Source organism: Lates calcarifer, linkage group LG4 (assembly GCF_001640805.2).
Source record: "Lates calcarifer isolate ASB-BC8 linkage group LG4, TLL_Latcal_v3, whole genome shotgun sequence".
Taxonomy (NCBI): Eukaryota; Metazoa; Chordata; class Actinopteri; family Centropomidae; genus Lates; species Lates calcarifer.
Genome location: NC_066836.1, coordinates 14902829 through 14923834, shown reverse-complemented (window position 1 = coordinate 14923834; position 21006 = coordinate 14902829). Strand labels below are relative to the sequence as shown.

At 40.4% G+C, this 21006-nt stretch overlaps 3 protein-coding genes across 4 annotated transcripts; 2 read left to right on the top strand and 1 right to left on the bottom strand.

The window, feature by feature from the left end:
• Nucleotides 1-8350: 8350 nt before the first annotated feature.
• LOC108883588 (junctional sarcoplasmic reticulum protein 1) lies at nucleotides 8351-12209 on the top strand. 2 transcript variants are annotated; one of them, XM_051070080.1, is made up of 7 exons: nucleotides 8351-8481; nucleotides 9066-9166; nucleotides 9813-9841; nucleotides 9936-10005; nucleotides 10664-10798; nucleotides 10893-10990; nucleotides 11102-12209. In XM_051070080.1, the coding sequence occupies exons 2-7, from the start codon at nucleotides 9073-9075 to the stop codon at nucleotides 11480-11482; spliced, it is 807 nt and encodes a 268-aa protein (XP_050926037.1). In that variant the 5' UTR covers nucleotides 8351-8481; nucleotides 9066-9072; the 3' UTR covers nucleotides 11483-12209. The 2 variants fall into 2 exon arrangements, with proteins under 2 accessions (XP_050926037.1, XP_018532440.1); XM_018676924.2 differs by having other exon boundaries at nucleotides 8359-8477.
• A 34-nt stretch (nucleotides 12210-12243) lies between these two features.
• Nucleotides 12244-16643, bottom strand: sf3a2 (splicing factor 3a, subunit 2). The gene is made up of 8 exons (XM_018676925.2): nucleotides 16482-16643; nucleotides 15604-15897; nucleotides 15452-15498; nucleotides 15103-15212; nucleotides 14947-14996; nucleotides 14160-14300; nucleotides 12893-12961; nucleotides 12244-12801 (listed from the first exon to the last, which is right to left on the bottom strand). Exons 2-8 carry the CDS (start codon nucleotides 15799-15801, stop codon nucleotides 12538-12540), a joined length of 879 nt encoding a protein of 292 aa, XP_018532441.1. The 5' UTR covers nucleotides 15802-15897; nucleotides 16482-16643; the 3' UTR covers nucleotides 12244-12537.
• Nucleotides 16644-17112: 469 nt separating this feature from the next.
• Nucleotides 17113-20897, top strand: plekhj1 (pleckstrin homology domain containing, family J member 1). Its single transcript, XM_018676927.2, has 6 exons — nucleotides 17113-17528; nucleotides 17687-17754; nucleotides 17845-17911; nucleotides 18148-18238; nucleotides 18996-19059; nucleotides 19705-20897. Exons 1-6 carry the CDS (start codon nucleotides 17435-17437, stop codon nucleotides 19795-19797), a joined length of 477 nt encoding a protein of 158 aa, XP_018532443.1. The 5' UTR covers nucleotides 17113-17434; the 3' UTR covers nucleotides 19798-20897.
• The last annotated feature ends 109 nt before the right edge of the window (nucleotides 20898-21006 follow it).

Genomic DNA, 21006 nt, shown 5'->3' with positions numbered 1-21006 from the left:
GGAGCAGTTAATGTTTACGATGGTCATAATGTTGCATCTTTGCTATTTCTCCCTCAATTGCACTTCTTTGGATAGTAAATCAATGCAAACTTCTGCTGTTTACAGTAAGATTTATCCTTATAGTACACCTTTATGAGTGAATACCTGATAATGTCAGCATCAGTGAGATATGATTTATTTTACATCATAGTCACTGTGCCATTGTGTCTGTAGCTTTCTGCAGAGGCAGTTAAGGGCCCCCGCTTGGCATGTTCTCCCTCTGTAAGTGCCTCCAGAAAGGACTGGCTGTGAAAGCTGCAGTCAAATAGCTGTAATTATCTACAATCAGTTGACAACCAGGGGCCGCCTGAAAGGCTGCTCACACACAAACACGGCGGAGTGAGCGAGGGGCAGAGAGGATGAAATATCTCAGGCAAAGAAAAGGAAAATGGTGGCAATGTTGGTCTCAAAATCAGGCAGGACGGTTGTGAAAAACACGTGATAATTGAGAACGCAAATGAAGCTGAGCAGATGTGAATAACAATCAGGGTAGAAAATGGCAACAGATGTGACTAGTGTCTCTATAGCGTTCTGTTTCCTACAAAACCTTGTGTTTCTCTCTCCAAAGCACCAGTGTTTTCATTTAAACAGCTGCTCTCTAGATAAGATGTCACAGTGCTTTGCCATGAAAGACAAAATAAACACATAAAATAGATATGCCGCATAAAAATAATAAATAAAAAAAATTAAACAGACAAAACCTTTTGTGGGTGATTGTCTGACTGAAGCTTTATTTTTTGTTGCAATCTGAAATCCTCCATAATTATGAGAATAAAATCTGCTTCACAAATGTACATCTACATAAATCCTGTCCAAACATATGCCTGGTTATTGTCTAACTCGTCATCTAGAAATTGTGATACTGGCATCTGAAAACATACACTCTCTGGTGCAGGTCAGTCTTTTAACATACATTTTTATAGTCTTCTGTGAAAAGCCAAGTAAAATGAGTCAATGGCTCAGGCACCTCCCCGAAGAAGCAACGTATATAAATGCCAAATATCAGAATATAGATAGCATTTGTGCAGGCAGCGCAGGGTTTTTCTGTGTGGAGTTTGCATGTTCTCTCTGCATGGATTCGCTCCAGCTACTCCAGCTTCCTCCCACAGGCCAAAGACATGCAGGTTAGGTTAATTGGTAACTCTAAATTACCCATAAGTGTGAATAGTTGTTTGTTTCTATGTGGCAGCTCTGCGATGGGACTGGTGATCTGTCCAGGTATGTACCCTGCCTCTCACGCATCGTCAGCTGATATTGGCTCCAGGACCCTGCAACCCTTAAAGACATAGATAATGGATGGATAGAAATAGCAGTTCTGAGCTATTGGTCATATTGCATGGTTTTCAACCTGGAGTTTGCCCAGTTGTCATGATATTGTAAATGTTAAAGTGTTTTTAGAGCAATTTAAGGAAAGAAAAACACAACTCCACAACAACTGGGAAAACTGCATGCACTGATAGAGATGATATGTGATATGATCAAAAACTGCAGTGAGATTATTTTCTCTAACTGAATCTCAGGCTCATAAATATTTGAAAAGCTAGATTTCATTTCAAAAGCATGTTTTGTGTCTGTTGGTTTTTGGTCAGGTGTCACTTTTACTAAAAAAAATCTTTTTAACAACCTACTTTTCACATTTTGATACAAGTAGAATAACAAGACATTTTGTCACACCTGCTCTGCTGTAAGTTACCAAATCTTTCCCAAAATAACTTGGAGCATTTTATTCCTAATAGGACAGGCTGAACACTGCTACTTAAAAAAAAGTGCATGTATTAGGCTCCTTGATTAACCTGAGAAGAAAGTTACAGAGAGAGAGAGAGAGAGAGAGAGAGAGCGCTACCTGTAGCTAGGCTGAGAGGAGTGGTGGTAGTGGAGTGAGAGTCTAGGTGCAAATTACTTCTCTTTCTGTGTTGAGATCAAATAGTCTAACTAATAACAAAATTAAGACCACACAGTCTGACAGTCCCCACGCCCTCTCACTCCATCTTCCAGTCTCATTCTCACTGTGTACAAAGCTTTGTCTGAAATTGATTAGCAGTTCCACAAATTCATAATGAGTTTAAGACTCTGAAATGAGTTATTGATTACAGGCCTGTGCAAGTAACATGCATGATCATTTGTGCTTAGAGGGAGGGGGTTGACAATCTGACTAAAAACTCCTTATAATGCATGTGTTGATGTAATAAAGCCCCAAATCTTGCATGGCCGGGCTCGTGTGTGTAGTGTCGACGAAGTGGTCAGCGCTGAGCAGCGGTAATAAATCACACTCTTCCTCGGTGCATGAGGTTTCACATTACTCATCTCCCACAGGCCCGCACGCTTCTGCCGGAGCATTAGGGCCATGACAGAAGCTGTGAAGCACTGGCCTGGAACTGCTGCTCAGGAGTGCTCTGAAAGGGTGAACAGCCTCAGATGAATAGATGGTAATTAATACACATTGCGCCCAGGAGACCGCAGTACAATCTCAGGGCAAATTACTCCATCAATAAAGTGGTCTACAGATACAATGAGAGACAGAGAGAGAGAGAGATGGAGGGGGGCGGGTGACCTGTACATATTAAGGCCGAGCAACTCTCAGGTGTTTGACTGTGAAAATGAAATGTTTCTTAGAAAAGAGCCCATCAGTAAAGTTATGCCTCCCAAGAGAGACAATCATAAAATGTTTGAAAATGTGAAACTTGAGAGGAAAGGTTATGACGGAGAAAAAAAAACAAAGAAGGAAAGATAGCGTGTAGCACACTACAACAAAAGGTGCCAGTTTCTGTGTAACAGTGTAACAGTTACGGGTATCTATTAGCAGAAATGGAATATGATATACATAAGTATGTTTTGATTAGTGTACAGTACAATCACCTAAAACTAACAATAGTTGTGTTTTCATCCACACAGAATGAGCCATTTAAATCTACATAGAGAGCGGGTCCTCTTCCACGGAGCCCTCCATGTTTCTACAGTAGCCTAGAACAGACAAATGAACCAAACAGCTGCCTTTTGCATTTTTACATTGACGCTGCAGCTTGTATACAGAAGACAAAGAAGACGAAGAGAAAGAAAGGAGAGTGCACATATCAGCTATTACAGACTAATTACTAAAGACAATATCTAAATACAGCTGCATAAACAAACCTCTTCAGTTGACAGGTTAGTCGATGTGGTAGTTGGCACCATTTTGTCACCTGACGCCCACACACAATACCATTCAGATTTCCATTGCCTTTTAAAAAAATCTAGTATCTCTAACCAATTACTCCTCTCTCTTCTTTGGTTCTCAGTTCTCTCATCTCCCCCAGATCTCCTGTGCGCTCATCCCATAATGATGAAACAAGGCTTCAAGATATTTGGAGGGGAAAAGATCAATGGGAGGAAACACATAGCCTGCACATGATGAAAATCTTTCGTCTAATTCTCAGATCATCCCATACCAGATGCCAGAGTCATCTACCCAGCATATCTCATCCATTCCTCTGGGTCACTGCCTCAGTCCAGCTCCTTTCTCAGACATATCTCTCTGGATGTTACACCTCTCCCCCCACCCCACCCCCTTGTGATGGGAAAATGAGGGACAGATTATCACATTGTTTGGACATTTGAACATTTATCTGCCCGAGGACACAGTTTGAATTACAGCAGAGTGCTCTCCCTCGTGAACCCGTCAGGACTCACACTCACAATCTGGTCAGTTACATGTTGTGGTCTCAGAAAAAGATCAAAGACCGGAACGAGCTGCCTGAAGAGATACAGAGCAGGCAGAGAAACACACAAGTCCCACAGTGGTTCCAAGAGAACATGAAGGCTTTGGTTTGAGATTCAAAGTGAAAGGCGAGCAGCGCCGAAACGTATGACCGAATCCTTGTGGATCCAGTGTCATTCCTCTTCAAATACAGATTTTACGCTGTCAGCACATCTGAGAAGGAGGATGTTCAACACACAGGCAGATCTCTGTGCTGGGAGGAGGGAAGGTTGTCCTGTGAGACTGTCTGACAAATGAAGGCTGTAGGTTCAGTCCCACTGACTTACTCTGAGGGTGGCAGCTGCTTCTTTTGTGCATAATAATCTTTTAAAGATCATTTTTAATGGTTTTATCCTTAAAAGATGGCATATGGAGGCAAAGTCAATGAAGCAGTAAAATGTCAGGATAAATAAAAATGAGAGTAAAACAGTTTAAACTCTGTTTTATAGGAGACATTAAAGATATATGCATATGGGTTCATGTTATTCTATAAAGTATTAAGTCTCTAAGGGGAGTTGTGCTGCTGGGTCAGCAACACAGAGAACACAAATATACTTTTCAGTGCATGTATGATTTAGACTCACACTCACACACAAGGCAGAGGCAAATTTTTATGCTAAACAAATTTTTTTCACAAGCATATATTATGCAAAAATTCTGTAATGTAAATAAACTCTATTCCATATTCATGGTTTGAACACTCAACATAAACTCTATGCCTGTACTTTGTATGTGAATAATTTGAATTAGATGTGCTGACGCTGCTCCATAGAGAGTTGATTCAGTGAAGCACGGCACTCCAGAAAGAGCTGAATGGAACAGTTTGGCTGTAACGTGAAAAAAAAAAAAAAAAGATTTCTGGAAAAAAGATGCAGAGAGAGGATAAATCCTTTTCTGCTTCTAACAGGCAGCCTGGCAGCTTCATCTCCATTTCTACCCGTGTCTATTTATCCACAGACCAAACTCAATTCTGGTTCCTTCTGATTTTATCTCCACTGATCATGATCATACATGTGCAACGAGCACAGTGTCTTTTTCTGGCAACAATAAAACATTTTGAAGTCTGTTGCCTTTAAATCATTGGTCTAAGTCCAAGTCAAGTCACAAGTCTTTTGCAAATTGTTCCTCAGGTGTGAGGTCTGACAACTGAGGTGCTTTTGAGCGTTTTTCTTGAAAGCGGTGTTGATACCTGGACAGCAATCGCTGATCTAAGGCCCACTTACTAGCTTTTTTACCCCAGGGCTTTTCCTGTTTGGAAGTTTTGAGTTGAGAGTTTTCAAGGTCAAGAATGACTTCTCATGCTTAACTATTAAGCTAACACAGACAAGAGGGAGGGAAGAGATGTTGCCATTATCACAACACATGTTCAGTTGTGTACCTGGACATCACTGTGTTTCAGCCTTTTGTTGACGAGATAAAACTTTAGCTTTTTAATGAAACATCAGCTTTTCTTTCACAATGACTGCAAACCAAACCAAAAATAATTAAATCCAATACTAAGTCAAGTCCCTGTAAGTCATTCAAGCCTGTGAGTTCCAAACAGACTACAGTTAATGTTGTTTCACGCTCCACCATACTCTTCAGTGAGTGAGGGCACAGAGCAGCTCCCACTGGGTGCTGAACAGTCAGTCTGTCCTCTGAGCACAGTCCTCATTATGTAAGGACAAAAAGGGACAGAAAGCTTCACCCAGCTCGGATCTCTGCAGTGCCCGAATTTGGAACGTAGATATCCGCGAGCAATGTTTGCTCACTTTATTGGGCACAATGTGTCCACAAGGGGCTTTTGTTGCCCTTGAAACATTCTTTAAGACTTTGGGCCAAACTTGGCAGCATTTCTCTTTTTTTTCAGCTTGACATGAGCAATGAATAAATGGAAGGAACTTTGATTACTTATTGACAATATGTCAATCTGCAGGCTCATTTTTATAGTGCTAGACTTAATTTGGAAGAATTAATTTATCCAAATCAAATGCTTTTCAATCAGTGGTAATTGGGTGAACTGTTCACACAAATGATGAACTCTAACTAGTTGTGAGGCCATATCCTCAGGACTAATAACCACTGACAAATCAGCAGAGGGAGAGTAAGCATTTGGTCAATTAAGTCTGCAGACAAGCTCATTATAAACTAGAGTAAGGCTAAAAGAACATATGACACCACTGTAGTGTTCAGTGTGTGCTCTGTCGACTGGACTGTGAGAACCTTCAGCACATCCACACACACATACACTAACTTGAACAAACATAGTAAACAACTTAGGGGGCTGTGGCTCAGGTAGTAGAGCAGGTTATCCTCTGATCCCAGGGTTGGCAGTTTGATCCCCGGCTCCCCGAACTCAGTGACTAGGGATGCACAGGCCAGTGCATTCTTAGTGCCAGTCCAAAGCCTGGAAAAATAAGGGTTGTGTTGGGAGGGGCATCCATAATGAACCTTTTCCAACTCAAATATGTGGATGGTGATCTGCCATGGTGAACCCTAATGGGCCCAGCTGAAAGTCAACAAGGACAACATGTTCATAGTACTTGATGAGGCACCAGAACTAGACTTGAAATCCTTTTTACAGAGTTATATTAGTTTATATTTGTTCACAAAAACTAGTGTATTTTAAAGCAATCTGAACCTGAGTTACAGGACCAACTTTTTGAAACAAACATACTCAAACTATTTTAACTATAAAGTATTATAACTATAAAGTACACATCTCAACATTAACTGTTCAGAGGAGACTGGGTGAGTCAGGCCTTCATGGTCGAATTGCTGCAAAGAAGCCACCACTGAGGAAGAGCAAGACGAAAAAGAGAATTGCTTGGTCCAAGAAACACAAGGAACAAACATTAGACCAATGGAAATCTGTGCTTTGGTCTGATGAGTCCAAATTTGAGATTTATGGTTCCATCAGCCGTGTCTTTGTGAGATGCAGAAAAGGTGAGAGGATGGTTTCTACATGTGATGGAGTGCTGTGTCAGATGTCCTGGCCTCCACAATCACCTAAACCCAAATGAGATGGTTTAGGATGAGTTGGAGAGTAAAGGCAAAGCAGCCAACAAGTGCTCAGCACCTCTGGGAACTCCTTCAATGCTGTTGGAAAACCAGGTGACTAACTCTGAACTGAATCTGAATCTGAGAGTACCAGAAATGTGCAAAGCTGTCATCAAGCAAAAGGTGGTACTTGGTAGAATCTAAAATATAAAACATATTCTGGGCTGTTCAACACTTTTCTGTTTACTACTGGAACTGTAAATATATATATATGTGTGTGTGTATTTCTCATAGTGATAATGATCATGTTTGGCAGGTGTATTCACCATGTTCACCATCTTAGTTGTGTGTGTTAGCATTTGTTGATTTGTACAACACAAAGTACAGCAACCAACATTACCATAGTAGAGCTACTAGCATGGTTAAAAGCTCTTCTAATAAGATGATGATGCATGTCTTGTATTGCCGCATCTGTTGATGAATATACCGCAGAGGATTTGTTTGAAATTTTAATTTTGACAAAAACACCACTACTGACATAGGTACATTATGTCATGATGCATCATTTGATCCAGCTCTGGGTACCATTTGACACCCTGCTTTAATCTTGGTCCCACCCAAGGCAAAGGTTACAGAGCTTATGTCCAATTCAGAGTGATGTGATTCAGCTGGAATTGGGCAGAGTCCCAGCAAAGGTATGAGTCATCAACACTGCCACTAGTCTGTTTACCAACACCTCCTCTCCCCTCCCATATAAAGGTGGCCTGCAACCACCTCACCCTGATATAACCCAATCGTTTTTATTCTCTCTGTTTATGCAGCTCCTTGTTAGTGGCCTACGTAACATGTAAAGTGGTGAGTTTGCCTGAAAGCTTCAGAACTAACAACACAAACAGCATTAGGATGCCTACTTACCTCATTCAATGAGCAATATAGGCTGAGGAAAGATGCACCAAAGCATCTACATGAATATAATCTATTAAAAGGAAATAAATGACAAAATGGTCATGTGTGTCTAACGTGCTTGATGTAAAGGATGCGGCTGATGATCAGCTCATAACAATCAAACATGTCAGGCCTTCTGTTAATCTTCCTGATGGTCAGTCTGTCTGACAGACTCCAGACTTCATCTATAGAACAGAGCAGCTTAAAACCCCATCTCCCAAGTACAGTGGCGCTCTCTGCTGGTGAATTATGAAACAGATTTCAGACAAACAGAATCCTAGGCATCTAAAATAAAATCTTCAGCTTACATTGGTGGCACTTTTTCTGTTCATTTGTTTTTTGTTTTTTTAATGCCAAAAAAAAAAAAAAAAAAAACCAACACGTGTGCTGTTTCTATTTACAAGGATGTTGTCTTAGTTGCTCGAAATCTTTGGGATTTATATATTGTAACTCATTTGATTCCAAATAAGATAAAATTTTAATCAGGTTTTTCCAATGGGACTTGCAGCTTACTACAAGTGGGTACAACCTGTGGCCTTCATTCCCTCCTCTCAGCCCTCTCCTGGGATGTGACAGCTGTGTGGTGCATGGTAATGTCAACCCTGCCTCAGTCAACGCCTCTGACTGACACTCAATGCTTTTTGTTTTTTCATTCTCCAGCACCTGTGCTTGGCTGTCAGACAGTTCAGAGCATGACTCTGCTGCCATCTCAGCAGAGGAACAACGGGCTCTGTGACAAAGGTTCCCCCCCGACGCTGCCCAGGGGACCCCAAATGTGGAGGCAGGTAGGTTTTTATTTCAATCAGGGTCAAAGGTTATGTTTCATCACAGTATAGAGGCCAGGGGTATAACAGTAACATCAGGTATTTTTCTTTTTGCGTATTTATATGCAGTGTATATCCACCTGTCTCTCCAGTGGCATTGCCTTCTCTATTTATAGAGCTGCTAGGACATTAGCTCAATGTCTGTTTAGAAATGTCATGTAAGACATAAGGGCCTCACAGCATTCATCTGTAAATGTGAAGGTCAATAAGCTGCTTCAGTTTTATTCATTCACTGGAGAAGTTGACCTTTTACTTGTATTATATTGCGCAGCTAAAATGGAGCACTGATGAGACAATGGAAATGACTTTTTTCTGTAGCACAGAGTGAAGGGTGCTGATAAGAAAAATGGTAGTAACATTGTGATCCACTGAATCATCTTATTTGTTGAAGGTAACAGCTGGCAAAAAAAGCATTTCTAAAAATACCAACAATGAACTCGTGTCTGACTACAGCTTTGCGTGATACATACATGTCTAAATCTTCTAAATGATTTTAAAACAAACTTCATCCAGTTTCCATCTTCCTTTCTCTCTCTCTTTCTCAGGGAAGGGATGGAAGAAAGCTATGAGACATTTGAGGAGGAGTTAGGGCCACCAAGAGCAGATCCTCCTCCACAGAAGCCTGTTCGACAGATCCATAGACCAGGTGGCGACACACACACACACACACACAACAAAACACACGCAGAATCTGTAATGACTGCACATAAAAGCCTTCATCCATTGTACAGAAATTGTACAACTCTATAAATACTTGGGACACAGCAGCACAAGGAGCCACTGAAATATGACTCCTGGTCTAAGGCAACACAGTGTTAAAGCACCTCAGCCATGTTGGATGGATGGTTGGTGTACAGATCATTTCCCCCATCACTGTGGTGTAATAAGACTCAGTCCATAATGATTTTAATCATCTTAATTTGTCTAATACTTTGATTTCAGCTGTACTGTGTTAAGTGCCTAACAGCAAATGTTGCTAAACATCAATGTTTGCATTGTCACTGTTGTTAGCATTTACCTCAAAGTTTAAAGATTTACCTCATTGTGCTTAAATACAGCCCCACAGAGCTGCTGGTTGTACATCTGTAGTATAAACTTTGGCACAGTGGACTTGTATTTTGTGTAAATAAGAGGTTTATAGATCAAAGCAAATGTTCAGCCAAACATAAATCTATGAATATTAAATATACGTGGACAAATAAATTCCAGATTGAGGGCATGGTTGTTTGGGCTTTTGTTTGTTTATGGCTTATGATATCACTCTTCAGTAAATCTCCATCTGTCTGTTTCAGAAATGTACGCTACAAGAAAAATCAGAGAGGTTAGTTGGAAAAGAACCAACACAAACAATATTTCACAGTGTTCAACATCCATAATATTTATTTTCTTCAAAGACATATGTTGTTCTCCAATAGGAAATGGCTTCTGAGCAACCAAGAGCAGAGCCCAAGGCTGTACCCAGAGAACCCAGCTTCCCCAGAACAAGTGAGTCATTCCCATCCTCCCCTGCAACCTTTTGTCAGCTTTTAAAAGAAATGGTTCAACATTTTAGGAAATATGTTGATTCACTGTCTTGCTGAGACCACTTTCAAGTCGATATGGTAAGCAGGAGCCAGCAAACAGTTAGCTTAGCTTAGCACAAAAAGCAGGAGGAAACAGCTAGCTTGGCTCCATCCAAAGGTGACACATGTGACTACCAGGAGTTTAAAGGCTGACAAATGAAATCTCCTTTGTTCAGTGTGCACAAAACATGAAGGGTAAAAATGACAATATGCTGTACGGAGGGTTATGTGCCACTGCGGATGAAAGTCACTGCACTCTTCCAAGTAGTCTGACATACACCCCCTGTCAAATGATAAATCATCTCTTTTACACTTAAGTTTTTGTATGGATTCAACAAACAAGATATAGCATGTTACTTAGCTGTCAGAACTAGTTATCTTTGGAGAGTCAGGGTTTCCCTGTGTCTCCTGTCTTCATGCTAAGCTAACTGGCTGCTACCTGTAGTCTCATAGTAACCACACAGACATGACAAGGGTACAGATCTTCTCATCAAACTCTCAGCAAGAAAGGAAACACGTAAATTTCCAAAACTTTTTGTACATTCATTTTGATATGCTTCTTCTCCTTCTCCTCTCTACAGCATCTGTGCATAAAACCATGTCCATTCAAAACCTGACCCAGATTGAAACACCGTGGGAGAATGTCACACTGAACCGATGTCTGTTTGTGGCCATTACCATCCTGGTGCTGACCTCAGGCTTTCAGAGGCTTCATGGCAAGTAAACTAGCAAGCGAAAGTAAAACATGAGGTACAAAAATTGCACGCCTGTTGTGACTGAATCATTTCTTATTTAAAAAAAAAACAACAGAAACTTTACGTGGGCAAGGTACAGTAGAAGAGGAGGAAGAAGTTGGACTGATGGTGAGACGGTCAGGTACATTACGACACAGACGACTACCACCAGAGGTAAATTACTACTGGTCATTAATGTTTTTGTTATTCAGTCTTGATATAAACAACTGAGCATTTACGGTGTACATTATTGCACCCCCCTTCATGTGTCCACCCCCCCCCCAGCCCGAGACATCTCTGTGGGAGGTCATGTTTTGGTGGCTGCCAGACCTTGATGACGATGAGGATGAGGAGGAAGATGATGATGATGGAGAAGTGAAAAGAGGGAGATCGAAGAGAGAAGCAATGGCACGAACATCAAGAGGTCTCAGACACAAGCCGCTGCCAGACAAAAAACTCATGAAGCAAAGGGACAGAAAACTGAAGGACAGGAGAGCCAAGAAAAACACGGATGAAGAAACCAAGGATAAGAAAGAGAGAGATAAAAAGGAGGACCCTGAGGAAGGAGCAGGCGAAGGAGCAGGTGAAGGAGATGAAGGCGATGGGGAGATAGTGCCAAAGAATAAAAAGCTGGAGGAAGAGAAGAAAAAGACTCAAAAGGGATGAATTGATTCTTTCTTCTGTCAGACACCAATTCATTTTCTAAAGTTTTCATCTACACGCTGATCTGATATTATTTATAACATATATATGATTTGATATTATTTATAACATATATATGATTTGATATTATTTATAAAAGAAGGTAACTTGATTTCAATGTTACCTCTCTGTCTGTTCAATCTTTCAAATACTAGAACACTCAAAAATTACTTTTTCTTCCAGTTACATGTCAATTTTTGTGTGTTACAGCTTTTTGCTGCTTTGCTTGATTGATGACTTTGTGTGATGGAGCTTTGATTTACCAGAAGTCATCTGCATTTTCATAGAATTGAAAATGCTGCCATTGTTTGATTTCTCCCTTTACGGTGTTAAAAGATGTCAGACCTCTTTATTCCACTGCTTATCGTGGATGCCAGCTCACTCAGCTGTCAATAATATGAGACCAGAGCGCTCTAATTTGTATAGAAGAGAGAGAATATGGGCAACAAATATTCAAGTTTCTGTTTTTAAATCAAAATTTTGACCAATGTAGGTCATTTTTGATGTGTGTCATCTGAAAACTGTTTTGAAACAGGAAGTTAAAAGGTCTTCTTTGTGAGTTCATGCTTTTATCATCAATAATTCTGGGCCTAAATATTTCAGGAACTTCTGTCGTGCTTCTTTTTAAAAAATGCGTTTCTTCTGCTATGATCCACTCAGACGATACATCAATAAATCTTTTTGTGTGTGATCTCTTTGTAAAAGCACAGACTTCAAGATGCAAATGTTTTTCTCCACAGCATTTAATTACAAAAACAGATTCTTAAAAAGATATCTGAATCAAAGCATTTATACAAAACAGTGTGGTCGTTAATGTACTGTTAACACACTGCCGTACACATTTACATGAAGCAAACAAATGTATAAAAATCTACTAAATGTGGACTTTAAACATAAACTGAAGAAATAATAAAACTGAATGTACCTGCAGTATCTAAAGTGAGATGGACACTGTAGACAGGCAGGTCAGTGTGACTGTAGACCATGAAAGAAATCAATCATAATCCACTGGTAGATTATCAATTATTAGATATTGTGAGGGCCTCAGGAGGTGGTGGCCTCATTGGCATGGGGGGCATGGGCATCTGGGGAGTACCCGGGGCACCAGGTGGGAGAGGAGGGACAGGCATCCCACCTGGCGGGGGAGGGGGCATATTATCATTTAGTGTGCGAGGTCCGACTCCACTCATGAGAGGAGGGGGGCGCTTCACACCTGCAGGAGGTGGCGGACCGCTGGACTGCGGAATAGCTTTCTCCATTTTGAAATGAAACTGTAGGAAGAACTAAAAAGAACATAAAAGATGTGTTAAAAATCACGTTTCCTGTTCAAAATAAATGACCTAGGTTAGCTTTGTAGTAACTCATCAGCAGTACCTGTTTAGTTTCTTTGTTCCAGTGGGTCCAGAAGCGGTTTTCTGCTTTATCAATTTCTCTGCTGGGGACCTAATAGAACAAAGTGTTGATGTTATGATGAGGAGAAAAACTAAATGTTTTTTCAAATGAAAACGCGCGTGCTAGCTGCTGCTGGCAGCAATAGACACAGAAAAAAAGGATGCCATCAAATTGTGGCGTTCACTGCTGCAAAAAAATGCAGCGTGAATGGAGAGAGAAGAAGAAAATCGGTGAGCCAATGATGAGAACAGCTGAAAATGTCTTAAAAAGCAACTAAATGCAGAAGCTGAAGTCTGAAAAAAAAAAAAAAATCAGACAGACATAGATATAACAAACTGGCCGGCAGCAATGAGTTATTTATCAGATGGTGAAGATGGAAAGAGTTCAAAGCAATGCTTATTCTATATAGCACTCTAACACACGCACACCCATTCACACAATGATATGTCAGAGGCAATTTGGGGTTCAGCACCTTGCCCAAAGATATTTCGGCACACAAAGTTGGGGATTGAACCACTGACCTTCCGATTAGTGGGCGACCTGCTCTAACTCCTGAACCACAGCTGCACGACACCTTAAATTAGTGGTGTTTTTTAATGGAGTTCGGTGGCGCATATTTCTGGTACTCTGACTTCAGAACAAAGCCTTTCAGCTATAATTTTATTTTCTGTTAGTGCTTCAGTCGCTGAGCATGAGAATATACATCATGTGTCCACACCAACGCAATGGGAGATTTTGCAAGTTAAACAATTGGGAAGTTGAGGAGGCTGTCAGGTTTGTATGGCAGTAAATGAGAGCCTAGCTGCAACTTACCGATCAATTAAGGCTCACACCTCAAACACAAAACCTTGATGGACTTAGATGTTTACATGATAAGAGGCAGGAGGCTTGTAGCAACATTTTGATGCTTATTATGTGTCTATTGAGATAAATGTCTGCTACTAGCAGCAGTGTAGAGATTTTTTTTCTGCTGCTGCACATATGCCAGATTTATAAGTTTTAAAAGTTGAGTAGGTTTGAAGAAAGTTTAGTTGAGCTCTTATAGGATCGCATTCATTTTTTAACGGATTTTTAAAATTGATATTAAATAGCCCAATGTAGATATTTGTATCAAAAGTAATAGCAGGAATGTCCTGAAAAAGCTGAACAAATGAGTTGTTTCTGTAGGTGAACGCATGCAGGACAAGTAGCATGTCCAAAAAATGGGCCAAAATGAATGCTGAGAAACAGAAATGCAGCTCCCACTCACCTTGAAGGCAATAGTCTCATATGGCTCAGCAGCAAGGAGCAGGTACTGCCAACGACGATCAGGGGGCTCAATGCGCTGTTCGTAAGCAGACATGAAACGATGCCTTGGCCCAATTCCTTCAGCGATCTCTGGATAGTCAATCTAAAAGAAAAACAGTTAGTTTACAGGTTTGCCTTTTGACAGTTATATCTCAGTGGTTGGAGAAATTATTTTGTCATTCACAGTTTGAAGCATCAGGTGATGCTTTGAATGCAGTGACACAATTTCAGTATACAGCTACAGTTTCCTCACAGGTGAGTAGTATACCCCAAACAAGATAAAATCAATCAGGTTAAAGCAGAAATACAGGTATGCAACCAAATATAAGTGTGGAATTTAGCTTTGGTTTAACAGAGATTGTGTGGGATTAATAACCAAACAAATCAAGAACATATGCTCTGCTGTGAATCATAAGCTGGCAGTAGTGCAGCACACCAGTATGACACCCTGTAAAAATACAAAACCCAGCTGTTTTTTAAGACTGTACTGCCAGTCTTGGCTGGGGATACAGATGCTAGGAAAACAGCCATCATTTGTGACACATGGGTCTTTTTTGACTCTTTGGGAACAACTTTTATTTTGCTCCAGAGTCTTTCTGTGATAAGAGTTGTCTGTTTTTTTTTCTCTGAAAGCCAAAGGAAAATAGCACTTTAAAGTTAATACGCTCTGTTCAACAATGTACTCAAAACAACAAAAACCCCTTCAAATCAATGGATTTTACAAACAGATTCCCATCAAACACACCAACCTGGAAAAGCAAAGACTGCTGTCCAGTCTCTGGGTCTCTCTGTTTGGTTACTATTAAGAAGAGAGAGATGGGGGACATGTGTTAAAATACAGAATATTTGCAAAAACCATTCGCGTACACTTAATAAAGACTGCACTGAGCAGGCAACCAGCTTACCTTTGTATCCTGGTCGACCAATTTTGACAAATTTCTTGACCTCAACTTTGACTTTAGCTGGAGCTGGCTGGGCAGGAGCTTCTTTTGCCTCTTTAGCTGCTCTCCGTGCTCTGAAACAAACGTAGCGTAACAACTATTTTTTCAATGTTTGACACTCTGAACACATAAAATCTTCTCAGTCATGGGCAATTGAAATATATACACACATAAGCATCACTGTGAATGAACTAGTGCAAGTGTATGTTGAAGACCTGAAAAGCTTAAACTGAACCAAAACCTAGGAGAGAAAGTAACATCTTCTACATGTCTGTGTGTGTCACAGTAAGATAAAAATAAAACTTGAACTCACAAGTTGGTCTGGTGTTTCTTTCCTTGTGTGTGAGCCAAGTAGCTGCCCTGTAATACATAAGAGAATAGTTTGCAATTATTAAGAAACTCAACTAACAAGAAATGACACCAAATTTTGATAATCTAGGAAAGTTTCATTACGTGCCCCCTCACCTCATTGTTATGAAGTGTCAGACAAAGCTTGCATTCATACGATCCTAAATGATTCTTCATAAAATAGGGATCCTTGTTGATGTCAATGGTCTCCAGGGCCAGTTGGCGTAACCGTTCCCGTCTATCACGGTTACTCTCAGAGGCAGATGCCACCCCACCGCTCCCTGTCTTTCCTCCAGCTCGATGCTGGAAATCCATCTTTGCAAGGTGATGGACTTAAACTTGCAGACAGACCTACACCTGAGTGTCCAGTCAAAACTGGACAGGAAGTCCAAGGAAATCCTTCCTAATTAACTGGAGAAACACACACTGCTTTCAATTATGCACTATTATGTATTCCTGGATTGTACCATTTCTATTACATGTTACACTTCTGTTTGTGACTCCACCTTCTTGCTCAAATAACAAACAATTACCTGAATGTAAGGATATTTCTTTAATGTGAGCGTCTACCGTTTGAGGGGTAGATAAGAGAAATTAATACGTTTTTGACGCTAACTTAGTTCGCGAGGATTCGGTCTAACTACTAGGAAGCAAAGCAAATACACAACTAAGAAATTGTTTAAACAAATATTTCTGAATTGCTTGAGATTGATTTAGATTTAGTTAGTTTTATCAAGCTATAACACAAAGGCATTCTATTTAACGATATCTACAAATCCAGTTGGCTGCAGTATGTTGGCTAATGAATTACGACAATGCTAATGCTAAGCTAATGGTGTTACCAACTAGCCGGTGAATGAATTTTAACAAATTCAAACTACGAGTAAAACGTAAGTACCTCCTATATAACATAATAAATCGACTAGATACAAGACAAAACTACAGGTATACACGCGAACATCATATAAACAGTTTTCTTTGTCCAAAACACTCACCAGGTCCACAACGTTTGGATCACGCCAAAGTAGACTCTTAGTGCGCATGCCCAACTAGCTTCCTCTTCTTCTTCGGTTTTCGGCGGTTAATAGCGTTAGGTGCATTACCGCCACCTCCTGGGCTGGAACGAGGGCCAAATTGACTTTCCCGACAAAATGATGCTGCCCCCCCCCCCCGGATCAATAAGATAAAATCTCTTCAAAAATCCGACTGATTTAAGACACAGAGGGCTTTTCAGTGTTATATTCATGTACACATAGCCTATCTCTTGTTGCAGTTGTGGTAAACACACACAACATTTGTATCATCTCATGATCTGAAAAAATTGTGCAAATATTGCTAGTCGTTTAAAACAGACACTCTGGCCCAGGGGTTCACGCCCCCCTGACACCGTGGCCCCAATGAAACAGGGATTGTGAAAAAACATATACTAAATGTTTGCACTTAATTGCATATTTTCACTAAATATCCATGTCCATTTTTGTGTTATTGTGATATATTATGTCTGTCTGAACCCCTGGGTTCGTTTGTTATTGCAGTTATTTGTTCGTACACAGGTCTGTTAACTGTATATCCATGGAAAAAGAAATAATGTACAGACGCGCTGTTCGCCTAGGCTGGTCCTCACCGACCGCCGTACTGGCACTACTGAGGAGTGTCACTGCAAACCGAGGGGAGTGTGTGTCCGGTGTGTGGTATCAAGAAGACGTCTAAAACCATTATATTTACTTGACCCTTGAAATGACCACACTCACTCCGTCACATTTCGAGGATAAAAGGATAAGATAACGAAGCAGCGGTCTGAATTTCACGATTTAAACAAAACAGCTCCGCGCGACTTTTATCCATCTCCGTTGTAATGTTCTCGGTCGGGGAAATGGCTCGGTCGTAGCCACGGTGTTTCTGTGACTGTCTCGTCTTCAGCCGGTGTGTATCTGCGTCAGTGACCGTGATGCGTTTTAACGAGAAGGAGCTGGTGTCTCTGAGCCGCCAGCCTTCAGAGATGGCAGCTGAACTGGGGATGCGAGGACCCAAGAAAGGAGACGGTAACTCGGTTTATTGCATATGTTCAGCTCCTGTCTCACACACTTCCCTTTAATGTGATGTGGGCGGCAGTTAATGTTAGTATCAGACAGTGTTTGTGTCACTCATGTGCTGGCTATGTTGTGAAGCTTCTTCTCAGTTCCCTTTTGCTTTCAAATAGTTGTAAAGAAGAGGCTGGTGAAACTCGTCGTCAACTTCCTCTTTTATTTCCGGACTGATGAAGAGGAGGTGAGTTGAGTCAATATTTGAACGCCTGACCTAACTGATATTGAAAATCAAAACGTTGCGTCAAAAATAAAGTGATTATTTATTTGTCAGCCAATCGGAGCGCTGCTGCTGGAGCAGTGCCGGGTGGAGAGAGAAGACAGCCAGAGTTTCTCCATTGGTGAGCCACAGTGTCCACAGAGTCACATCCCCATTTCACATCAGCTCTCACACACTCTCGCCTACTGACTGGTTTCACACAAGATGACTGAGCTCACAAGTTTGTGCTGATGCTATTCAAACTGCATTGTTGATATATCACTGAGCAGCAACAAAGAAAAGTATCAAAGTCTAATGCTTATGGCTTTATATCGCAATTATGGATTTCCATTCAACTCTTGTTTTATCTGATTGCAGCATTCCTGGATGAAGCAGAGAGGAAGTATTTGTTTGAGTGTGACTCTGAGGAGCAGTGTGGGGAGTGGGTAGACTCCATTATCAAGGCCAGGTAGTACTGACTCTTTACTTCCATCTTACAACCACAGACATAAGGATCTACATGTATTTGGTGACAGGGCAGTGACTGATCATTGATGATTTTCTTTTTTTCTTCTTAAGTAAAAATACCAAAATCTCTCAATTTAATATCATTACAATGAGAGCACTTTGAGCTCTATGGCTGCCATGACCCAGAATCTTCAGGACATAAGTCATGTATTATATATTGTATTGTATACAGCACCCAACACTACTTTGGCATTGTTTGTAACTCTGGCAGATCTGAGTCTGGAGAAAGATGCTGTTTGAACGCTGCGAGTAGATTCACATGGGTCAAACTGTTAGAAATGAATGATGCAGCTGTTTCCAGAGACATAATGTTGACAATGTGACTTGTGTTGAGCAGTTTGCTACTGTTCTGTCACTGCTTGGCCTTGTCCTGGGAGAACAATAATACAAGAGGAAGCCTCCAGCCTCTTCTTTGTGTTCACCACTGCAATGATGCTATCTAAACTGAGCTGGGCTAATCTGACTGGCATGGTTCAGCTACTTTTGTATTTATTTTCCATTCTTGCCAAATTGTACTGTATTTAGACAGAACTGGACTGATATAGCTGTAACACTTTAGTTCATAGGGATGTATCGAACTGATCATTAATATGTTTACTGTTACAAGCCTGTTAATTGCAGGTTTAATCTTCACTATATTTATTTGACACTTTCTTTCTGTCAGATGTCAAATTAACTTGTCATCTCATCTCTCGCAGCTATGAGTTCATGAGGAAGAACCTGATATTCTATCGAACTGAAATCCACAGGCTCACTGGCAAGGTGAGACCCTTCACAGCAGCATGTTACTGCACTAAATGCCACACAGATGGTGTTTCTATCCAATACTGTCGTACCATAGGACTGCTTGCAGTGTGAATTACACTGGCGGTGTTTGTGCTGTGCTCGTACAGTATCATCATATTCAGCAGAAGATAGATTGGCAGGCAGTAGGAGAAGATTCAGTAGTTTGGGTTATGCTGACAACAACATCAATACAATGGAAATATACATGGAATTTCAATCGTCTCAGTCAAAGCATTGATAGAGAACTTTAGAAAAACGTAAATGTTAAACATAAAAGTCAGGATGCTGTCAGTGTAAATATTTTCACTGATAGATGGCTGAGGTCAAAAACAGTCCTCAATCAAAACTGTTCATCAAAAAGTGTCAACGAAATGTTGATGCCATCAATGAAATCCACTCATACTACACACTGTATATTGATGGAGACAGATCTCAAAGCTTCTCCAAATCAAACCCAAACTTGGCTGCATGACTAGACACCCCTTTGGGTAAATGGTAAAATACACTTTTTATGTGATTCCAGTGAACTAACCATTTTACCTGAAGTTTGTTTCTGCACATTTCTTCTGTACGCACTTTTGTTTTCCTACAGTACAGTTACTTATTGTCTCCTTTCTGCAGGACCCGTTGGAGCAGTATGGTATTTCAGATGAAACTCGCTTCCAGGTCAGCAATGGGATGCAGCTTATGCCTAGAGATACCTCCTCCCTGTAGACCAGTGTCTCGCCATTCCAACACTCACTCTACACTGGTTTGAGATCCATGGCATTACCATTCACACTCCAGACTTTTAGATTTTTCACTGCTTTGAATGTATTTGTGTTGCCCCAGGCTCATGCAGATGTTACAGCAGAGTATCTGAGGCCAGGCCACAATGATAACTGGTTATTTCGGTTTATATCGTTAATAGGTAAACACTGTCTTATTTTCATGCGATTTCATTTTCAGACCTCTGCCTTAGTTAAATCAGTTATGTGTATAAAATGTCTTTTATATTGTGTTTTCTACTGGACAAGCTGTACATCTACACCATGTTATTCTGATTGTTCTTTTGCTGTAGAGCTGGAGCTGTGACTTTCTTTCAGGACTATTTGTAATATTAGCATGACTGTTTTTAACAAGAATCAATCCAGGACTAATGATAATCAAGTTAAGTGCACACTGTTGAAGAAGCGCATAATTATTAGATACCCTGGCCAATTTAGAAAACCTTGGGCAGTATTTACTGTCCTTATTTAAACTGCATGAGCCCTTTGATCTGCTCAAATGAGCCACACATTTTACTCTATTTTTGCTTATGAGAAAGAAGATTTTTAGCTATCGCAGTACATATTTATCAGCTAGCTCATTTTGAATGTTTAGTTTTAAAAACTATACATTTGCACATATTACTTTACTGGGTATGTAGGGTTTTTTAAATTAGAATTTCAATGCTTTACTTGAACCTACTGTACCTTTTTTGTGGCACTTTGAATCTGATTCCTTTAGGTAAGCTGTTGGGAGAAGCTATTGTCATCTTTTTTGAAATATCACACCAGTGTCTTTGTCAGTGCAGTGTAATAGTGAGTTCAAATTTTGCTCTTAACGACATTTCACCATAGGGTATTGCTGTATCCTGCAAACTGGTGGAATATTTATGTCGGCGGTCAGGAGTCTACCCACAAACAGGATTTGTCTTTGAATGTGACTCCAGTTTCAAAATCTTTTGCACATGTCATGTTTAATCTGTTCATGTAATTTCATGTCTATATTTGTTTCACTGGCATCTCTTTCTCTTTTTTTAACTAATAAAGCCATTTGAAAGATATTGTAAATCCCTACTGTGTCTCATCTTTTAACCAATATCAAAACATTTGTTAACACCAAAATGTTATTTTTAAATGTGTGTTTTCAGTCATTACCAGTTCAATAATACTGTTTAAT

Excerpts from the sequence above, each read along its gene's own strand:
- LOC108883588 (XM_018676924.2), top strand. The coding sequence starts at position 8,389 with ATGACTCTGCTGCCATCTCAGCAGAGGAACAACGGGCTCTGTGACAAA. Across the intron at positions 8,478-9,065 it reads AGGGGACCCCAAATGTGGAG|GGAAGGGATGGAAGAAAGCT; the intron begins GCAGGTAGGTTT and ends TCTCTTTCTCAG. Across the intron at positions 9,842-9,935 it reads CTACAAGAAAAATCAGAGAG|GAAATGGCTTCTGAGCAACC; the intron begins GTTAGTTGGAAA and ends GTTCTCCAATAG.
- sf3a2 (XM_018676925.2), bottom strand. The coding sequence starts at position 15,801 with ATGGATTTCCAGCATCGAGCTGGAGGAAAGACAGGGAGCGGTGGGGTG. Across the intron at positions 14,997-15,102 it reads TGGTCGACCAGGATACAAAG|TAACCAAACAGAGAGACCCA; the intron begins GTAAGCTGGTTG and ends TCTTCTTAATAG. Across the intron at positions 12,962-14,159 it reads ATGAGACTATTGCCTTCAAG|GTCCCCAGCAGAGAAATTGA; the intron begins GTGAGTGGGAGC and ends TTGTTCTATTAG.
- plekhj1 (XM_018676927.2), top strand. The coding sequence starts at position 17,435 with ATGCGTTTTAACGAGAAGGAGCTGGTGTCTCTGAGCCGCCAGCCTTCA. Across the intron at positions 17,755-17,844 it reads TCCGGACTGATGAAGAGGAG|CCAATCGGAGCGCTGCTGCT; the intron begins GTGAGTTGAGTC and ends TTTATTTGTCAG. Across the intron at positions 19,060-19,704 it reads TCCACAGGCTCACTGGCAAG|GACCCGTTGGAGCAGTATGG; the intron begins GTGAGACCCTTC and ends TCCTTTCTGCAG.